Source organism: Panthera uncia, unplaced genomic scaffold (genome assembly GCF_023721935.1).
Source record: "Panthera uncia isolate 11264 unplaced genomic scaffold, Puncia_PCG_1.0 HiC_scaffold_1462, whole genome shotgun sequence".
Taxonomy (NCBI): Eukaryota; Metazoa; Chordata; class Mammalia; order Carnivora; family Felidae; genus Panthera; species Panthera uncia.
This window is the reverse complement of record NW_026058099.1, coordinates 25,120-46,974: the sequence shown is the minus strand read 5'-3', so window position 1 is coordinate 46,974 and position 21,855 is coordinate 25,120. Positions and strand designations below refer to the sequence as shown.

Genomic DNA, 21,855 nt, shown 5'->3' with positions numbered 1-21,855 from the left:
ATATTCTTAGGAGTTACTCTGGGAGCCAATGAGAGGCCTTTCCCTGAGAGAAATAAACAAAAGAAAAACTTCAAAAATCGTTTGTTATCAGGATGATTTTTGTTGTGCTGTTGAGAATACAGGTGCAATAGTTGGAAATATTTGGGTTCTTGGCAAACTTACCAAGTACTACTAAAATGTATCATTTGCCTCTCAGGCACTCAGCTCTTGGGGTCATGCATATACCCATTTACAGGATGAAACCAGCTGAGTTCTGAAGACAACAATGCTGAGGTCCAATGCTAGGTTTTGCTTCTGGATCACTGGGCTCCATGGCTTGTGACCCCTGTGGTCCTCCAGGCTGTGGGAGAATGAGTCCTTTGTCTAAGTGCTGAGTCTGGGTTGCTGTAAACCTGAATGGTAAAATGACAAGTGTGGACGTGGAGGGTGTGGGTCATTTCTACTACCGTGGCTCTGCACATGGGCCTTCTTCCTTCTGTGGCTGCAGCAGCAGGGAGAAGAAGCAGGTTCCATGAGGGCAGTGCTAATGACAGCAGGTCACCTGGTGGCAAGGCCCTCCCCTTCCCGGTTTCTGGGTTTTTGCACGGGCCTCCTGCTGTGCTCTTTGACACAGGTGTGGGGAGGGCGATTTACCAGGTAGGAGTGTTTGCATTTTTCTTGATTATGTAAACCGGTAGCTTTTGCCAAGAACACCCTGTGCCCTGAGGCTCTAGGCTGGTTTCTTCCCATTGGCTGGCCAGGTTTTATTTTATTGGGAGGTGTAGTTTCCAAGTTGTCAAGGGGCCATACCTGCTGGTGCCTCTTTGGAGCAAAGTACCTGGAGGCAGGGGGCCCACACCCCACCCCGTAACAATGACAGTGGATGAGTTGGTTTTCTTTGTGAATGGCAAAAAGGTAAGATCGAGCTGGCCTTTGGTCTGGCTTCTCCGCTCCCCCGAACGGAAGTTTGTCCTTTGGAAGAGGCCTGTTCTCTCTTTCCTATTCTCTTTCTCTCTCTCCCCTCTTTCTCTTTCTCCCTCCAAAGGCTTGCTGCATTTGGGGTAACACTGGGGAGAGAAAACCTTCTCAGAGCTAGAACACAGTCAAAACACTCCAGGGGCAAAGGAGTGGGGGGAGGCAGGCGAGAAGAGCGGTCTGAGTTGCCAGCGACTCTGCAGCAGCAGAGACCCTGGCACAAAGCCGGAAAAGGGCACAGGGTCCTTCCTGGGTAAGACTGGAGGTCACCAACCACGCCTCCGTCTTTGTGTTTATTCCAACACACCCTGAGGCTTTCGTTGTTGTCTTTACTGAGAGAAGGAGCAGGAACTTGTTTTCTTGCTAATACCGGGAAAGAAGATGTTCGTAGCCTTTGATTCAGATATTTCACATATGTAAATGTGACAGCTAACTTGTGAGGACATTTACTGACATCTTGTGGCAAGCCACAGTTTTTTGTTGTTTTTTTCCTCCCGTAAGGGGCATGTTTCTCTCCCCTCTCCCCCTCCCCAGTATTGCAATAAATGTTTCTAGTCTCTTACTTTGATAAAATTGCCCCTTGGGTGACCTCCATTTTTACATAGGGACGTGGAGAAGGTAGGGGTTGTGGAGCAGAGGGGGCCTTATGATGTGGGTACCAGTCTTCCAGGCACAGCAAGGCTATGAATCTTTGCCAATTTCACTGCAGGTGAGGGGTGGGGGGGTGTAAGCACGTGCCTAGTCCCATCCCCTTCCCCCCACCACTGCTGGGGTACCCTGGCCTGCTCCGGAAACCCAGTAGGGAATGAGAGGGACAGTAAAAGGACAGCCATAGTTTTATCTTGTAAATGGCCATGTGTCCAAGGTGCCCAACCCCCTCCAAACAAGGGTAGTTTTATCTGTTTTGCTCTATTGGCACTTTTGAGTTGAGAGATTGGGTGACGTTTGAGGTAATTTTCAAGAACGAAAATGTACTTCACAGGGCGGGTAGTGGTTAAATTGTCAGGATGTGTTTGCGTGACTAGCGAGGGAATTGCATGAGCCATGGCAACATCCATGCTCTGAAGACCGTCGGGTTCAGTTTGAGTGGTGCCACCGGGAGGCACTGAGGATGAGGTCAGCCGTGTTCTTCCGGGTTCTTGTGTCTCTCCCTGTAGATTTCTTTTCAGGACTGGCATCTGGCAGCTAGCCATGAGGCAGGGCAAACTTCCCTGTTGACGCTTGTGAGACTTTGGCATCTGACATTTCCAACAACTTTGTTACACTCAGCGGTTGCGTTGGAGAGTGTCAAGAAACAGTAGAGTTGGCTTTCTGGAAGGGTTACCCGCACAAAGCATCTTCTGTGGCATTTTTCTGGTCAATGTTTGCGAGTGAGCACCTGGATTCAGTGACTTCCAAGGCCGTGTCTTAGTCTCAGATTCTATTATTTGTTATGCCATCAGTTTGTGTGTGACAGGACAAGATTCTGCTCTTCTTTAGGGATGGTGTGCTGTGACCCACTGGATCTGAAAAGGACATTTCAGGGTCCAACTGGCTTGGCAAAGCTGTGTCCCACGTATTTTCGTTTCACTTTAGAAGAGCAATTTCAAATTTCTAGATGGTGTCATCACATCAAACTCTGCTATCCCTGGAAGCTTTTCCTATTGTCAGTGTCTGTGATGCATACTCAGGTTCTAAGTTATAAACCTGTGGCCTCTTGAGAATCTGCTAGAAAGGGGGAGAGGCAGTATAAGAAGTGATGAGGTGAAAGCATTGCTTGGGAAACAAGACCAAGCAGGGATTCCCAGGCAGATCAAGGCAGCTGTGAATAAGTTTGTTTCCGTTTCTATTTCCAAGATCTTTCTATATCTAACTCTTTTGGTGTTGGATATTATGCAGAGAACTTACCAGAGAAGCCGCTGGAATTGGTGACTCACTCTTTTTTTCTTTTAAATTTTTAATGTTTATTCCTGAAATAAAGAGAGAGAGAGAGAGAGAGAGAGAGAGAGAGAGAGAGAGAATGAGAGAGAGAGAATGAGTGGGGGAGGGCAGAGAGAGAGACACACACACACACAGAATCTGAAGCAGACTCCAGGCTCTGAGCTGTGAGCACAGAGCGCGATGCGGGGCTCAAACCCACCAACCGCAAGGTCAGGACCTGAGGCAAATTCAGAGGCTTAACCGACTGAGCCACTCAGGCACCCCAGAAATTAGTGACTCACTCTTAAATGTAAGCCTCTTATTCTCCCTGTGTGAGACCGTCCAGGACTCTGTCTCCACCAGCTCGGGTTCTGGACAGGGTATAAGATGCCACTGATCAAATACCTCAAGTGTTTTCTGTGGCAGTGATGGGCCTTGATGACCAGTGTCATATCCTCTGTTGTAGAGTCAGAGTTGGAGGGAAAGAAAGAACTGCCTAGGATTTTGGTGTTATCGTAGTGACAGTCATTTTGGTGGGTGGGATTCTAGAGGCAGTGACTCCATTTCGTGGAGATTGAGGCACCTGGAGGAATCTGGCAGCTTTGGCACGTGGGGCGCAGCCAAAGGTGTCCACGAGTGATCCCCACAAGAAGCAGGTGGCAGCTACAGAGAGCCTCTCAGTGGCTTCCACTCACTCACTCACTCACCCCCATTTACAAGCTCCTCTGTGGACTACGCCTGTGGGGTATGTACACACTGGAGGAATATGATCTCTAAGACCAGGCATCAGCCATTCAGGAGCTTGTGAACCAGTTAAGGAGAAGGATTTTCATTCGGCAAAGTAATATATTGCAAAATGTGTTTCACAGAAAACTCTCCCCATGAGACCCTCTTTTCAGATATACCTTTTCTGTTTTAGAAGAGGGTGTATTTGTTTATTTTTTTTAATGCCTTCCCAGAATCTTATTTTATTACTATCTTTTAATATAATTTATGGTCAAGTTAGCTAACATACAGTATATACAGTGTGCTCTTGGTTTTGGGGGTAGATTCCCACGATTCATCACTTACATACAACACCCCGTGCTCATCCCAACAAGTGCCCTCCTCAGTGTTCATCACCCATTTCCCTCCCCCCGCCCCGCCTTCTTAAACCACTTAGCACAGTGTTGGCACATAACTGGTGCCCAATTAATGAGGACAGAATGAGTGCATGAGTACTAAAAGCCCTTAGAAATCCTCTACTCAAGAAATTTAGTTTGTAAACTTTGCACTTTGAAATTATCTTAAATTTGCCTAAAACGTTGTAAGAAGAATACAAAGAGATATTACAGACTACTCACATTCACCAACTTAACATTTTGTCACATTTTACTTTATCATTAACTTTGTCATTCTCTCTCTCTGTATGTACACACACATACACCCACGCACACACACACGTCGAGATGTTTATATGGTACACACACGTATTAGATTTTTATGTATCTATTTATAGATATGCATGTAGATATATAGATGTATATAAGTACCTAATTAATTTTATATATTTATTTATGTATGTAATTATAGGAATAAATACATAGAGTATACAATTTTCTTCTTGAACCATTTGAGGGTAAATTTCTGATATAATGCCATTTTACCTCTTAAACCAAGCGTAAGAATATTCTTATAGAGCCAGTGTCTCTAAAAATCAGGGAATGTGGTATTGACATAACAGTATTATCTAATCTGCCACCCCTCTGCAGCATATTCCAATGTCCCCAATAATGTCATTTTTAACTTCTCCTAGGGTCCCAGGGTCATACCACGGCAGGGTCCCAAGCCCAGGACCCAGGGTCATACTCCGGCAGTTGGTCGCCATGTCTGTTAGTTTCCCTCGAGCCAGAATGGCTCCTTAGCTTTCCTTGTCTTTTGTGACACTGAAGTTTATGAAGAGACTAGACCATTATTTCTTAGAATGTCTCTCATTTTGAGTTTGTGTCATGCTTTCTTTTGATTAGATTCAGAGTCTGCATTTTGGGCAGGAATTCCAGAGAAGCGATAAGTGGTTCTCAGTGCGTTGCATCAGGAGGCACATGGTGTCAGTCTCCTCCATTATTTGGGATGCAAACTCTGATCACTTGGTTATGGTGGCATCCACCAGTTTTCTCTAATGTAAGATTACTTTTTTACTCTTTAGAGTTAATCAGTAATCCATGAGAAGATCCTCTGAGTCTATGAAACTATCTTGATCATCAACCTTTCACCCACTAGTTTTAGCTCCCATTGATGTTTCTTGACTTGGTCAGTTATTGTGCTGATTGCAAGGTTAGGCTAACTGTATTCATTAGTTGGAACTCTTCTGTCAGAAAGAACTTTCTTTCTCTCCAGTCTGTTTATTTATCAGTTACCACTTTGGACTCATAAATTTTAGTTTTATTTAATGGTTTATAATGCATTAGAGCTATTATTTGTTTTGATGCTTAAATTTTATCAGAGCAATCTGCTGAACCCAGCATTTCCTAAGCTCATATCCCCATGAAGCGTTTGTCCTTCAGAATGCCCACTGGCTCTGTCAAGAGAGGATTCTGTGGTATTTGCCGGAGCAACCCTGAGGCCGTGCTGTGAGGTGGCACAGACATTCTCTGTAGGAATTCAAGGAAGGTTGGACCAGGTGTGCCTGGAGTGATATAAAAAGTGTTTGCCGGAGAGGTTTCACTGGAGTATAAAGTCTAGATTGTCAGGAAAGTAGAAGAGGAAAAGGCTGGAAATGAAGGTTAGTAACATAATGGAAAAAGGTCTTGGAACACAGTCTAAAGAACTTGGATGTTATCTTGAACATATGGGAAGGCACGGAAGGCACAGAACAGGGGACAGATGTGATGAAAACCGAATTGGACGATAAGCAGAAGCTACAATTTGGGGGGTAGTAGTAAGCTAAGAGGCTTCTTCCTGCAGGAAAAGAGGTAGGAATCTTTATTTGTGTGTTTATGACTTCTCTGAGAGAAAAGAAATAACTCCTTGTGTGCACTTTGTAACCAGGACTTTGGACAAACTGGATCTGTGGGGTGTAATAAAAGAAAGCTAATTTGTTTTTCTACTTTCCTTGAAACTTTCTTCAAGGGGCAAATTCTGTCAGTTTTATGACTTGTTGGGTTTCTCCTAATCAATAAAGCAGTGCTGTGGTCATTTCTAAGTTTCCATACACAGTCTCAGTTCAGGATAGAGAGGTGAGGATAGCAAGAAAGTTCTCATCTAATCAGTGCTGGTTAAGATGGCTTCCCACCACGGGGAGCATTCAACTGTAAGTCTCACGACATCGGGCATGTGCTTTCCTCTGGCCTGCAGCTCTTCCTCAGTCTCCAGTTTAGGGAGGACTACTCCACACAGACTCTGTTGGAGGTCCCATCACCCTCTGCAGTCAGTGTTCTTGGGATGATTTAAACAACTCCACACCAACTTTCCCTCTTCTGCATGGACTACACTAGGTCCTCAGGCAACCCTCCACATCCTCTGCTTTCCCAAACTCTGAGAGTGCTCACCAATTCCAATGCTGCCATTTCTTCTTCAGTAAGCCTATCTCTAGCTTTTAGATATGCAGACCGCTATATCCCCTGTCTACAAGGGCTGTATGTTAGCTTCACATGTAGGGCTATGGAAGCCCCCTCACAAAGTTTGAGGCATGAGATACCTCCTCTCCTCAAGCTTAACAAGATGTAAGTCTCACAGTACCATTCTCTGGAAAGAAATTCTTGTCACAAATTCTCTCTTTAATCATCCTAATCACCCAAACCCTATTACCCTTGATAACATATGATGAATGTGAGTAGAGAAATAGGTTGTCATGGATTTCCTTTGACTATTTGCACTGAAAACTGGTACCTCACTTTGTAGACCACATTTTCATCTTGTTGAATATATCATTTGTGGACCTTTGGGTTGAGATCTCCTCCACATCTCACATGTGTTGATGTTATTGACTGTGCTAGCCCAACACACACAATATTCCCTGTGACCACAGGCCAACAGACTGGCTCTCTACCGTCTGAGAATGTACATGCTGGGAGGCATAGCCAGAGACCTGCATGCTGCCATTCTTAGTTGTCCCTGGCATTCACAGGTGTGACCTAACAGCTGGAAATGAGATGTTTGACTTTAAGGGGGCTCTGCCTTGGCCAGCCCAACACGGCAGGCGCAATACCTAAGCCCTCCGTGGTAGGTGCAGAGCAAAGCACTAAGACTTTTAGATTTGGAAAATATCGGCATGTACACAGAACGGCTTGTAGATCGTATGTTCATTCTTGTGGAATTATCAAGAAAAAGACCTTGGTTTTCATGATATATTTAGCACATCCCTATTAACTCCACAGATTCTTGGGCAAGACAGTGGCTAAGTATACCTAGGATATCTTTTCTTTTTGTTTTTACTCTTATAGGTGGTGGAGAAGAATGCGGACCCAGAAACAACCCTTTTGGCCTACCTGAGAAGAAAATGTATCCTGACTTTGGAGGGGGAGGGGGCGATGGGGACTCATTCTCTAGGCCTTATGTCACTTTCTAGTGACGGGTGGGAGGCCATGAAGTGTGGAGGACAGAGCCCTAGAGTCTGGCTCTGGGCCCCTGCTTTGTAGCTCTGTCACTCAGCAGCTGTGTGACTCTGGGAAGTCATCTGAACCTTCCAGGAGTAAAATTATCTGCTGTCCACTGAGATGATTCTTCCTGATATTTCTTAAGATCTCTTCCACGTAAGACTCAAGTGATGCCAGGGTTTAATCCAGGGCGTGTAAAATGAAGAGCTGTGAATGGCCCTCATTAGCCCTAGTTAAGCTTCACCGCCATTCCCCTTGAGGAGGGGGCCTTCCTCAGGAGATCCCTGCTGACCCATAGAGGGCTTCCTGGCAATCTTCCCAGCTCTGTGAAGGCGGAGGGAAGGTCGGAGGAAGGGGTGTTCTTTGGGAAAGGATGCCTGAGCTGGGGAACTGTATAGAGGTGCCATCCATTGTGGAGATGGTGGGCCCCAGGAGGCACGGGACAGTGGAGTCCTGAGGGGCCCTTGGGATGCTCCTCTTCCCTCAGCGAAGGCAGGGTTCTGTAACATCTAATACCTTGTGGTCTTTCAAGGTAGGAAAGTACTCTGAGACCCTAGAACAGAAACAACAGAGAAAATATGATAGGAGGTGGCATTTAAAGAACACTTACTATATGTAGGTGGAGTTCAAGGTGATTTTCATATGTGATCTCACTGATCCCCATAGCCATTCCTTTGACAGAGGAGGAAGTGAGGCTGGCACATGAGAAGGTCCTGCTTCTTGCTCATGTTCTGGGCAAATGCTAACAGAGCCCAGGCTAAAGCCCAGAGCCAGGCTCTTAACCTCCTGACCATACTGGAAACTATTCAGGGTTGGTTGCCGGGATGATGCTCATCCTGACCTCCTCTCACCCCAGGGGCAGGGATGTCCAGTGGCTCATTCAGGTGATATGTCCTGGGACAACAAAGGATTTTTTCAGTTCCCACAGAAAAAAGTCTGAAGTCCATGGCCTTACCTCTAGTTCACTCGCCTCTTATCAGATGGTGTCTGGCTCTCGTGTACTTTGTCCTGGATTTTCCATCTGGAGAGGGCAAGTCTGGCCTATTCCTTAGGCATGTTAGCAAACTCAAAGTTATCAATTTCTGCCAGTGTATATAAGAGATGGCTCCAATAGTGGTCCCCAACCTCAAAGAATCTTCCTTTTAATTTATGTTCACATAGCCTATGTGGATATTCAAAAGCTCCTCATCCAACCCTAATTTTGGTTCCTGGACTTCATCACCCAAAAGGTTCAAGGTGAAGAGGTGAGACTCAGTAGGTCCCAGAAGAGATCAAAGTCTCTTTCAGGCGGGAGTGGTTTTATCGCATACCCAGCCGGGGTGATGTGAGGGCTGCCCCACATGCTCAGCCTTTGAGGTGCCAGATTCACCGGCTCAGTGAGACCACAGGGTTGGGAGCCTAGAAGAGCATGCCAGGAAGACCCTGCAGTCAAGAAAAATCTCCAGGATCGGAGAGCAGTGGGACCCCAGTCCCAGGGAATACTTGGGTGCTGTCTGATGGGACTCTGATACCTTTCTTCTGTGCAGTGGGGATGATCCCATTCTCTGCCTTCTGGAGTGCAGTGCAGCCTTTTCTGGAGGCAGAGGTTGTGTGGGTCTGCTGCCTCCTTGGGTTGAGGGGCTTGAGCCTATGTGGGGTGATGACTGGCTCTGCACATGCACTTCCCAGCGGCCCAGCAAAGACACTTCTGTGAGTTCATGTTCCTTAACCCTTGACCATCCAGTGGGGCTGAGCGGGACCAAGCTGGGCTGTGGAGAAGGGGGCTGCGGGGCTTGCACGGTGATGCTTTCCAAGTATGATCGTTTCCAGAACAAGATAGTGTATCCTTTGCCAGCTGGCTGATTGTCCATGCAAGGACTGTGATGTAGGGGTCAGGTTGTGAGTGCGTGTGTGCATGTGTGTGTGTGCATGCACACGAGACCTTTCTTGATGTTTATTTAGTTTTGAGACAGAGAGAGACAGAGCATGAAGGTTGAGGGGCAGAGAGAGAGGGAGACACAGAATCCGAAGCAGGCTCCAGGCTTGAGCTGTCAGCACAGAGCCGGACGTGGGACTCAAACTCACAAACTACAAGATCATAACCTGAGCCAAAGTCAGAGGCTTAACTGACTGAGCCACCCAGGCTCTCCTGAGACCTTTCTAAGATCCAGATTAATTTCCCATCCCACGAAATGCTTTACTTGGTCTCAACTGCCTATGGGATAAAGTCCAATCACTGTGCTTAGCACTCATGGCCCATAGAGGAAGGTGTGCCCCACCTTGCCTCTCCAGTTTTCTCCCTTCGTTGGACCAGCATCCCACCCCTGGGACAACTGTGGACTCCTAACACTCTCTTCCCGCTGATTTCCTGGTCTTTGCATAAGTTGTCATCCAAGCCTTAGAGTGCCCTTTTTCTAGGCCTTCTCTACTTGGCTAACTCTTGCTAGCTCTTTCAGACTGGGTAAAATATTACCTCCTCCGGGAAGCCTTCCTTGACCTCCTAAGGTTGGGTTGGGTACCCCTTGTCTGTGCAGGTCCCACAGCGCCCTGTGCTCAGCCCTCCTGAAACGCTTACTATAAACTCTTTAGATTGCATCTTTATGCTGGCTTCTATTTTCCTGAGTTGACCACAGATTTCTAAAGAGCATCGTACACACCTCCATTTCCTCAGCCCCCAGCAGAATGCCTGGCATGTGACTGGCCCTCAGTAACTGATGTTGAGTAAATGGATGAGGGGTTCATAGAAAAATGGATATCAGGAAGCTCTGTGTAAGGGGCTGGTGTCTCATGTTCCCCGGGGACTGCCCCTCCCTCTTCCCCACAGAGCATGGGAGAAAAGGAAGTAGCTGAGAGCTGGGGAGCAAAAGGGACTGGAGCTTCTGAAACTGGAGAGGCTTCGGAAGGGCCCTACAGAGAGAGGAGCATACACTGTGCCTGGAACCTGTGGCAACTTCCTCTTGACTCAGCCTCCAGGGTCGGGCTAAGAGGTGACTGCGGGTGACCCTGGCGCCCGTGCTCCAGCTCGGAGGCCTAGGATGCACTGATGCATGCTCCATAGGACCCTGCAGGGGCTCGTGTCTCCCCGGGGCATGGTGGGGGGGTGGGGGGGGGCTTCCTTTGTTGCTAGCCCAGAGTCCTGGGTGGAGACTTGAGGACAGCGGTGGAAGAGGCCAGAATGTAACGTAGAGTGAGGAGTAATGACACAAAGCATCTCAAAGTCTCTGATGGCCTGTGTGGACAATGAAATGACCTTAATCTGGGGCTCCAGCCACTTTTCTGCCAATGCCTGCCTGGCCCCCATCTGCTCTTTGCATCATGTTGCCGTGACGACTGTGGAAGGAATAGGAAGCACCAAGTCGAGGCTGCATCCTGTGCAGGTAACTGGAGGAAACAGAAGCTCAGCCAAGGGCTACAGACTTGCTTTGGAATGTGAGGCTGAGTGTTACTGCCTGGCCGGGAGGCGCTGTGGCCCGGCCACCTCTCCATCTCCTCTGGGGGTGATGAGGTGGAAAGACGAGGCCTCAGGCCTAAAGCTCCCTCCTGGGACCATTGCATGACCCCAAGGGAACCACGAGGTCAACCAGATCTGGTGGCCAGGGCAGTCGGGTCATGCCAGAGCTCGAAGGGGGAAGGGGTGATGGATCTCCCCACCCAGCCCCCTGAGTGTGCTTAGGGAACCTCTGTCATCTCATATTCAAGATTCCAAAAGCTCTGTGCTCTTGATTAAGAAGGCTGCCTATTCCCTGCTCCCTCGAATGGTAATTAATTCCATGGCTCCTCTCATGTCCTGCCTGCAGAAAATACAGATGTGAACTACAATGCCTCTATCGTCACTAACATGGAGGTTAGGATGGGCTTAAGAAGAGAATAGAGGCATCTGAATGTCTGACCGAGGCTTTTTTCCTGATGGTATCAGGCCACCTGGCAGTGGATGGAAATTAGGTACAAAGAGTGGACAGTAATCTGAGAGGTTTTGTGGAGAGAATCCAATGCTTTGGGGCAACGTGGAAAGAAATGATAGCAGAGCGCTGTGGGAAGGGAAGGCCCTTGTCCCCAGAGTGTGGGGAGACTGATGCAGGGGTCTTCTGGACATTATAGTCACAGAAGGTACCAGAGGCAGGCCCACTGGCCATTTGAGGAGACATGTTGCTCAGATCGTGCCTTTCCTGGGCACTTTTACGTGAATGTGGGGTCAGGGCCTCTGGCTGAGCAAGCTGGCTGCATTCTAGGGGAGGCGTGAAATTTTATTTTGAGCTTAAATTTCTTTGAAAGCAGATGAAAGAACAGTTTAAACACAGGGATCATGTCTGAATAATCAGCCAAAACCCTCATTTCCAATGGTACAGGTTCTTATTCCCAATGCACTTATTTTGGCCCCAAGTTGTTGTAGAGCCAGATTTCACTCCTGCTTTTCCACTGGCTTTTCTCTTGTGGTTCCTATGACACTACGCTTTGTTCGAATTCTTCCTACTTCCAAGTTGGTGCCCTGTGCTGGCTCCCTGCCGGTGGAGGTCCTGATTACTGCAATGTCCTCCTGGCTGGGGCCTGGGCCCTTCTCCTCTTGCCCTGCACACTCCCCCTAGGCAAGTTCATACCATCTACGTGTGCACAGCACTCACATTTATATCTTCAGCTTTGACCTCTCCTCACAGGTTAGTTTCATATTTCCAACTGCCTACTTGACACCACTATGTGAATGTCTAATCTCAAACTTGACAAATCCTATTTGGCCCCTGACTTCTTTCTTCCCCAGTCTTCCTCCCTCTGAATCAATGGCAAAAGCATCTGCCCACTTGCTCAAGACAAGACCTAGGAGTCACCTGTGATTCCTTCTCTCCTGTATCACACCCAATCCATCCAGAAGTGGTGTCTACTTGACTCCCAAAGCCTACAATGGCTTCTTCATCTTCTGTCAGTTTCCCAATTACTGCCTGGTCCGAGTCACATTCCCTCTTGCCTGGACCATTGTTGTGTCCTGATTCCTGTTTCTACTCTTGTCCCCTGGAAACCATTACGTAGCCAGAGCTAGAATGATTCTTAACAAACATAATTAGATCCTATATACTCTTCCCTGATCCAAATCAGGTCATTAATTCAACTTCCAAGTCACGTCTTCAGAGTGGCTGTTTCTGACCCCTCCAAGTAAGCCACTGGTCACTCCGGGTCCTGTCAGCTTATACTAATTCTCTACATAGCATTGGCCTCCACCTGGAATTTTCTTGTCTCTTTTGTCAGTTTCCCTACTAACTTCATGAGACTGGAGACCTCGTCTCTCTTCATTGCTCTTTCTCCAGTGCCTTACCATGTGTGGCACGTACTAAGCTCTCAGTAAATATTTATAAAATGGATGAACATATATGCCAGGCACTGGAAATGCAATATTTTAGCAATTTTATTTAACATAAGTCCCAGGAGAGACTCTGAAAAGACAATAATAATGATGATGATAATAATAATAATGTAATATGGAGAATCTCCTTGAACGAAAAATCTTGCATAAAAATCTTCTATATGACACATTTCAAATTCCTATGTCCCCACTGGACTTCAAGGGTTTCCTTCACTTAAGAATGTAGTGATATTCCAGTTTGGAAAAAAATGTGTTCATCTGTTATTTTATTATTATTATTTTTTTAATGTTTACTTATTTTTGAAAGAGAGACAGAGACACAGTGTGAGCGGGGCAGGGCAGAGAGAGACACACACAATCTGAGGCAGGCTCCAGGCTCTGAGCTGTCAGCACAGAGTCTGATGGGGTCCTCAGACTCACAAATCGTGAGATCATGACCTGAGCCGAAGTCAGAGGCTTAACTGACTGAGCCACCCCAGCACCCCATGTTCATCTCATTCTTAATAAACGCTGATTGAGGGGCGCCAGGGTGGCTCAGTTGGTTAAGCCTCTGACTTCGGCTCAGGTCATGATCTCACAGTTCTTGGGTTCGAGTCCTGTGTCGGGCTCTGTGTGTCCCTCTCTCTCTGACCCTCCCCTGCTCACACTCTGTCTCTGCAGGTCTCTGAAAAGTGAATAAACATAAAAAATGTTTTTAAACTGCTAATTGATTTGGATTGCAGGCTAGTGCATTAAAAGAATATGACACAGCTCTTCCATTCACCATGTGGGATTTTGGCTAAATCTTTTAAAACTCTGGGCCTGCTTCGTCCTGTGTCCAATGCAGAGAATGGAGGGTGAGAAGTCCTTCCAGTTCTACTGGTCAGTTTTCTTTGAAGAGGCTTTTCTGTGAATAACTAGCATTGGTCGACTACCTGTTATGTGCCAAGTATGATAATGTCAAGGGTGTCATGTGAATTATGTCATTAAATCCTCACCACAGCCCCAGAGATAAGTACTAGGGTGGTCGTCATGATACAGATGAGGGGCCTGTGGCTCCCGAGAGGGTTGGTAACCTGGCCAAGTCCACAGTCAGCACTAAGACTGACTTTGTGCAGTGACTGCTACCCCACGCCACCTGTCGACGTGGACTGGCTTCAGCTGGGTCATTTAGAGAGCCTGAGAGCATTTGTGCCAATGCATATGTCTACGTGGTCTGTCCCTTTTAGGAGAGAATTGCCAAAAGCCATGGCTCCCAGTGCGGGTTCTGCACCCCTGGCATCGTCATGAGCATGTACACGCTGCTCCGGAACCAGCCTGAGCCCACCATTGAGGAGATCGAGGATGCCTTCCAAGGTACGGGCCTGGAGGCACAGCCTAAGGGGTCGAATAGCAGCTGGGGCTTTGCGGAGGTTAGGGAAGGGCCAGAGTGTCAGCCAGGAATGGGTTGGGAGATGGGACACTGCCTTTTGGAGGAAAGGCTCAGGTACCCCAGCGTGGTGGCTACGGTCTGCTGGGAGCTTAGCCCTCTCTGAGTTTGAAGAACACTCACATGGTCTGGAGACCTCCTGGGTCTCCTGCCTTAGTGTTCATCTTCCCGAGGTGTCCTTCAGCGCTCGGATGGGGTGGCACTGCCTGGTTGGCACAGGAGGAGATCATGTGGAAAATTCCACAGAGGCTAGTCACGTGGCTTCCATTCTTCTCAGCTTTTATTAGACAGGATCCTGCAAAGGCCATTTAATGAGGAAGGTGGCTGTGATTCTGAGCCTTGGGCAGGAACTGGCTTCCCACTTGGTCTTTTGTGAATGGGCCCAGAACCCTGGGCATGGTGTCTGTGCCTCTGAATTGAACAGAGAAGACTTGCGTCCTTTCACCATTTCAATTCATCATCGACTCAATCAGTTGTTTTGAGTCCTATCATATGTCAGGCACTATACAAGGTACAAGGGACACAGGGATGTCCCAGGGGATGAAAGATGGTCTCTATGCTCATGGAGTTTGCAGTCTGAATGGGAAGAGAGATTATAATGTAGTTTGATAAACTCATTGAGAAGGCCATGACCAGACACCAGGGGAGCGCTCAGAAGACACCTGATTCGGTCTGGGCAGTGTAGGAAGGCTTCCTGGAAGAAGTGATAGACGTTTTGAAGTCAGAAATACGAGGAGGAGGACAGGGTGTTCCAGGCAGAGACAACAGAATATGTAAAGTGAGTATTCAGCTGAGCCAGGAGTAAAGTCACAAGCCCCTCACCTGCCCCCGGTGCCTGTGCTGACAATGCAGCTTTGTCCCTTGGCCCACAGGAAACCTGTGTCGCTGCACGGGCTACAGACCCATCCTTCAGGGCTTCCGGACCTTCGCCAGGGTAAGTGGGGGCTCTGGGACAGCTCCTCAAGCAGCGACACTCCAAAATCCCAGTTGGCAGGGTCCAAGGGCCCCTGGAGGAAGAGGAAAAGGGGGGATGGCCAGCTGGTGGATCTACCTGCATTGGACTCTGTTGTCTTTGTTCCGTCCACGTCAGTAGCATGAGGACTTCCCTTCCAGGGAAGGCTTGTTCCTAGAAGAAGCACGATGCCCAAGGCTAATTTCCTCCAGGGCATTTGGGTCTGACAGTGCTCTTGTGGCCCAGGTGCTGAGCCCTGGTGTTAAGTAACAACCCAGCCCACCCCGCAGCTGCGCCTCTCCTCCTTCCTCTCCCAGCTGCTTTCCGTGGTTGGCACTCTGTGGGGCCTATAAACCTGCTAATGAGATCTCCAGACAGTGTGTGAATCCCTGCAGTGTTCGTACACCTCCGAGGGAGAAGTCTGGGGCTGGCTGTGCGGGCGCTGATTACATAAACACGACACACACCTGCCATCTGCCAGGGGAGGCGGACAGAGGGCTGGCCTCTCCCTTCTTGGCTTCTCTCCCCAGCTTCTACCTGGCCCCCCCAACAGGGTCGAGTTGACTCTGACCCCAATCAAACCGTCTCATCTCAATTTAATTTTGGGTTGGGGGCAGAGTCAGATGCCTTTCACTGACCTTTCAGGGTGCTACATTAGGAAAAGGATATTGTATCCAGATGACCACAAAGAGTGGAGACACAGACAGAGCCTATGGGAGGGAGGGCAGCCCACTCTGCTGAAGGCGTTTGATGACAAAGAACAAGGAGGTGTGGATTTAAATGAAAAAGATCCAAAGACTCCTCCAGTCTTGGAGTCTGCAGACCTCGGTTCAAATCCTAGTCTTTCACTTACCCGATGTATGACCCTGGGCAATTTCCTTGTTTCTCAAATGGGGATTATAATGGCACATACAATATTATAACGTTATAATAATACATATATAATTATAATAATATTACGAAATTATAATAATGCCTATAATAATTCTTATAGTGTTTGTGGAAAGTACTTCTTGTAAAGCCCTTAGAACAGTGCCTGGCACATCTTAAATATTAAGTATTTCGTCTCTCACGCAATATTTGATCTACATAAATTGCTCAAGCTTCCCTGAGAGCCAAGGATTGTTAATCTCACCCACGTATTTATTTCTTAAGAGGCTTCTCAAAGAGCTACAATCTTATCAGCCCTCCTACTTTCTGAAAAAGTGAAGGGCTTTTGAGTGTAGTAGATGGTTATGTCCCTTCTCAGGGTTGGAGTTTTATCATCGTTGAAATGGTCCTCGACCAGCTGCCAGGCGGTGTAGAGCTGAGTGGCCTGAGCTCCCCAAATGACTCGCACACAGGGTGTGCTCAGAAGCTCATGCACACCAGTCGTTGGAGACCCCTGTCCCCAAGGTCTTATTCAGAGCCTTTGAACTCTGACTTTACCCACCATTCTAACAAACCTGCCTACCTCATTTTCATGCCCATAGCACACATTAGGTAAGTGAGGAGGATTTGCCAGAAGGAGGCACACTGTTCACAGCAAGAAATGGCACTGTCCATCTAGCAGCAGGGAAGGAAATGGAGGAAAAGTAAAACGAGCACAAGCCTAGTAGTCTAGTACGCTGAGAAAAGGAGAAATCTCTCCAGGGGAGAAAAACCCAGCCTTATCCAACCTCATTGACATTAGACATTGAGGGAGTGACACATTATTGTACATCCCAGTAATTTATGTCATGGCCATGGCAATGGATTATCAAGAAGAACAATGTCAGGAAGAATGAGCTGACACTTCATCTGGAAAGGGTACTTTGGTGAAATATGTCCTTCCCCCGCTAAGCACCGGGTGAGCGAGGCCGATGGCTTGCTGTATGCAGGTTCCCTCGCTTTGGTTAGGGCCTGGTGATTCTCCTGCATCACCCCTCTCCAGGAAGACAGCTGAGAAGAGACACTACAGGGACATTTATTTCTTCCAGAGGAAAAGGCAAGGCTGTGGTGGGAGGGTCCAGAGGAGACAGCACTGTGACATCCAAGGCAAGGCTGTGAGTGCAGAAGGTGGCTGTGCACGGGGCAGCACGTGCAGGGACTGAGGCCAGGGCAGGGTTCTCTGTTGGTGACAGGTCTAACAGCACTTTCTTAAAGGCCATACTTTCAGCCTCCGTGGCCCTTTGGGGACTTTCCTGGGCCCACTAGTGGGGTGTGACTCATCCCTTGGGAACTGGCAGCACGGAATGGTGTTTCCCATGATTCAAGTGCAGAAGGGCCACCCCAGACCTGCTGCTGTAGGAACTGGCTGCCTTGGAGGGGTGCCCAGGGCAATGTCTGGGAATTTCTCCCACCTTTGTCTCTGAGCATGATTCCATGATTCTAGAGTGTCTCCCAGGTCCTGAGCTGAGACTCCGTCTTCTCAAGACGGCTCACTCAGGTGGACCCACCCTTTCCCCACCCTCATTTCCTTCGTTCTGGGAGCTCTACCCTGTGCTCTGCCCCTGGCACCCTGAAAGATCTTGAGCTAGTCTTTCCCCAGGGAGATGGGTCATCAGACCTGTACCCATCCTCAAGCATAGGATCACAGTGAGGAAGGAAGTATGTCTAGCTTTCGTGAGGTCATCTGGCACACTGGCTGGACACCTCTTTGAACCCAACACTGGGCCCAGATATGCTTTGAAGGAGCTCCACAAGACCCCAGCCTGGAAAGAGGCCATCCGGGCCCCCTCAGAGCTTGACTGATGTAGAAGTAGAGGCTCTTGGGGGCCCAGAGAATAAAGGGAGAAAATGGAGCTAAAGATATGTTTTGGTAGAGTAGGACTTAGCTTTAATAGAGACATTTTCTCAAAATTTCCTGGTGCTTCCAGGAGAGATCTTACTTGTCTAGTCATAAGTGACTTAGTCTCCATCAACCAAGAAAGGGAGAGTGGTTAGAGCAGAGGTCTTCTGTCTGCGCAGAGGTCAGTGGAATGGGAGCGGCTGGCGGCTGTTTCTACTGATGCTGGCACAGCAGCAGGCCTCAATTTCGTTGAATATTCATGATCCAGGGTCGGTAGCTTCTGTGCAAACTCTTTGCAAATATTTCTGTGTGAATATCTGTCATCTTTCTAGGATGGTGGGTGCTGTGGAGGAAGTGGGAACGACCTGAACTGTTGCATGAACCAGAAGACAGACCACAAGGTGAGTGGGACCTCCTTTCTCTGGAAGCCTGGGGGCCAATCTCAGATCCAAGGAGCAGCGGACTCTCTTCACAACCTCAGCAGTGCGGCCAGAAGAGGAAACGTTGATGCCCACCCTGAGCGGGGGGAGGGGGGGCGGTGAATGTGCACATTAGCCCCGGGGCCTCTGCCGAGACCTCCTTGTTCCTGCTTCCCAGGAGCAGCACGGTCCCCCGCCAAGCCTGCTGGGGTGGGGGTGGGGAGGTGCAAACAAGCTCGCTTGGAGAAAGGTTTGGGTAGATCATACAGGCGTTTTAGAGGAGGAGATGAGGTATCACTCATCTGTTCCCTTTCCCAGCAGATCACTCTCTCGCCATCTCTATTCAACCCGGAGGAGTTCATGCCGCTGGATCCCACCCAGGAACCCATCTTCCCCCCAGAGTTGCTGGTAGGTGATGCCCCGCGGAGAGGCCCCGCTAAGTCTGTGTGCCATGAGCCCCTGGAGACCCACTTTATTCATACCAATGGGGACCTTTGTGTCCTTGTCCTTTGGGTTTTCCTTTCTCCTTCTGACACTGGAGGTCAAGTCCCTCTGTCACATACTCCCAAAGGGACCCACACTTGTCACACACATGTCACTCTGAGCACAGAGAGTGGATCCCTCCAGGACCCTGTGTAGAGTAACAGGTGCTCCAGAAGCATCTGCTGACCTGGCTACGTCGGATGTAAAAGTAAGTCCCTTAGCACCCATTCTCCTCCTTGCAAGCAGTCCATTATTTTACAAACCAACAACAAAGAAGCAAAGCTGTACTCAGAGGGCACAATGCATGGCTTGCTGCTCTGGTTTAAGGGCACTCTCACACCCACCCTCCCACCATGACGATTCTGCTTCTTCGCTCCCACATTCATGGCAAGGAAAGAATCGTGCCTCTCTCTAAGTTCCCGAGTGCAGATTCCCTGGGGGTGTTGAGCACATGAAGACAGCCTGTTGAGTCCAATGGGACAGAAGGAAGGGCTTTGGGGCAGGCCACCGGCACACCTTTCTCTGGATCGTGCAACCTTGAACAAACTGTCAGTTTGATTTGGGGTTTCTCTCGCCCAGCCCCACGTCACCCCTCACACACTAGAACCAGCCTCTGCTGCGTTCCCTCCTGACACCCCTTCCTTTGCTACCTCGTCCCCCCCACACCTTGTCCACTGCACCTGCTGGGGACAGCGGGGGTGGGGCAGGGGGCACTGCACTGAACCTGGGCTTTTGGTCAGAACAGTTCAGGTCACCTGGTGGCAGGTGAAGGTCCCATAACCTCCTGGGTCCTCAGGTTCATCCCGCACCTGTGAAAGGTGGGGCTAACAATGCTTCCTCCCCGGAGGTCTCCTAAAGCCTAAGTGAGATCATGTGTGTGCCACGTCCTCCCTGCCTCAGTACGTGCAAGTTCCCCTCCCTTCTCCCCGGACCTGGATCCTCGTTCTGAATTCAGTATTGAACGAATCAGTAGAAGACTAGACCCCTTTGGGGACCTAAATTCATCAGGGAATGGCCGTAGGAAGGAGACTGTGTGGCAAGAAACTACATTTTCCAGAGGCTGAAAGATACACCTCAGAAGCAGCTGCGTTTTGAAGGCGAGCGAGTGACCTGGATCCAGGCCTCAACCCTGCAGGAGCTGCTGGACCTCAAAGCCCAGGACCCCGAGGCCAAGCTGGTGGTGGGGAACACGGAGATCGGTGAGAGCGGGCCTGGCCTGCAGCCTGCGGGGGGCCAGTCTGCCTGGGCAACCCCACGCTGGCTGTGTGTCCTCAGGAAACTTGCTTTTCCTCCCCTGGCCCTGGTTCCCATTATATACAGGGAGGAATAACACCTCCTCAAAGGGCTGTTCTGAGTATTGGATGAGATCCTTACTGACCGCTCTCCGGAAACATGTCGGGTGCCAGCTATGTGCCGGGAACTGTGGGAGGAGCTGGGCTACCCAGATCAGTGTCTTCGTTCGTTCTCTGGAGTACCTCCCAGTGGAAGTGAGGGGGGAGCAGTGGAAGTCAAGGTTCTAGGCCAGTGACAGATGCTAGGGGTTCCAGAAATGACATTCTCTTGTCCCCCCCTTTTTCTGGGGGGTGATGTGGTAAAGGCAAAGGAGAGATGTGCCAATGTGACTGTGTCTGTGTTGCCCACGACTGTGGCCACCGGCCCTGTTCCTGCCACTACCTGGGACGTGAAGCTCACAATACGTGAATGGGCCAGGGTGGCTGGGGGATGTGTAGCTCTCTTCCCCAGTGCTCGAAGGGATGGAAACAGAGGTGCCCAGGTCGCTGCTAATGTCCATCCGTTCCTGGAGCTGGCTTGGCCCTTTTCTCCTTTGCTGGCTTCCAAGCCCAGGGAGGCTCCAAGGAGAGGATCGTGGCATAGCCAAGGTCTTAGAGGACCTCTGGTTTCGGGGCAATCGACATACTTTTAAGCTGCCACAACCATCCTGTGGGAGACTCCTGGCTGTTGTTCTGGAAAGAGTCCCCTGGGTCCTGGGTTTTTGTTGGATGTGAGGACACAGAGAGGAGGGCCTGGCTTGGCTCTAAGCTAACAGAGTACACATGCGGCCCCGGCCCCGTGAGCACAGGTGTGGTACAGAGACTCCAGCTGCAATAATGTGGACATGTGAGATGTGCCTCAGGTGATGTGGTCCTGAGGGTCTGCGTAGCTGTGGCCCTGGGGTCCAGGGCAGCATGAGTTAAAGTGGAGGACGACTGTCTGGAAGAGTCTTTGATCTCCTTTGACATGTGACATGTTCCTTGTCATGGGTCACCTAACATCCTGGACCCAGTTAGATTCTAATAGAAGGGAATCCATAAAAATTTCATGAGCTCCAAGTGAGAGGGAAATTTCTTACGACCACTCCCTCTGCCTCACCCCTTCTCCCTTATATATACACACAGCAGTGTAACCACTGACAGCCAGGGTAGGGTGCTGGGGAAGCCGGGCATAGAGAGAACCTTGTCAAGACAGGCCACGGATGGCCTCTGTCTGCAGTCTTTATCCTGGGAACCGGTATTCAAACAGGCCAGACTCCGCAAAGCCTGGGCCACCCACCAGACACTCTGAATAGCCCCTGAGAGGGTGGGGAGGATGGGCAGACATTTCTTTTTGAACCTTCCCAACTGTAGGTCTGTGGGAGGGGCTGGGAGGGGCAGAGCTAACCAGGTCTCAGGAACAGAACAGAGGGGCGTCTGCTCACAGACCTTTCTAACTTGACAGAAGGCCGGTAGAGACGTGTGGTCCTGCAAAGTCCTGCTCAGGCAGGTGTCGGGGACCAGGAGGCAGATTTGATGTTTTCTCTCTCAGACGATTTTCCTTTTTGTCTGAATGCTAGACTTTCGTGTTATTAGGACTATTATACCCCAACTCTAAGAGCTGTCTGTTCTTAGCTGTGTAATGTGGGCAAGAGCCTCACCTTCCTGTGCCTCAGTTTCTCTTCCTATAAACTGAAAATCACAGTATCTCCCAAGGCTATTGTGAGGAATTAATGAGTTAAAACATGTAAAGTGCTTACACAGGTTACTGACATATTTTAGCATGCTGCAGCTTCATCTATTATCCCCCACCCCTGTCCCATACACAGACACACACT

The 21,855-nt window shown here is 49.1% G+C and overlaps 1 protein-coding gene across 2 annotated transcripts in view; it reads left to right on the top strand.

The window, feature by feature from the left end:
* The first annotated feature begins 708 nt into the window (after positions 1 to 708).
* Positions 709 to 21,855, top strand: part of LOC125917080 (xanthine dehydrogenase/oxidase) — a 45,851-nt gene continuing 24,704 nt past the window's right edge. Inside the window, exons 1-9 of one of the 2 annotated variants that reach the window (XM_049623335.1) lie at positions 709 to 894; positions 7,275 to 7,332; positions 9,151 to 9,247; positions 10,675 to 10,783; positions 13,965 to 14,091; positions 15,037 to 15,098; positions 18,198 to 18,266; positions 18,603 to 18,692; positions 19,825 to 19,966. In XM_049623335.1, the coding sequence (XP_049479292.1) occupies positions 853 to 894; positions 7,275 to 7,332; positions 9,151 to 9,247; positions 10,675 to 10,783; positions 13,965 to 14,091; positions 15,037 to 15,098; positions 18,198 to 18,266; positions 18,603 to 18,692; positions 19,825 to 19,966 (796 nt within the window). In that variant the 5' untranslated portion in view covers positions 709 to 852. The remainder of the gene's footprint in view (positions 895 to 7,274; positions 7,333 to 9,150; positions 9,248 to 10,674; positions 10,784 to 13,964; positions 14,092 to 15,036; positions 15,099 to 18,197; positions 18,267 to 18,602; positions 18,693 to 19,824; positions 19,967 to 21,855) is intronic. The other variant, XM_049623336.1, reaches the window with a different exon arrangement.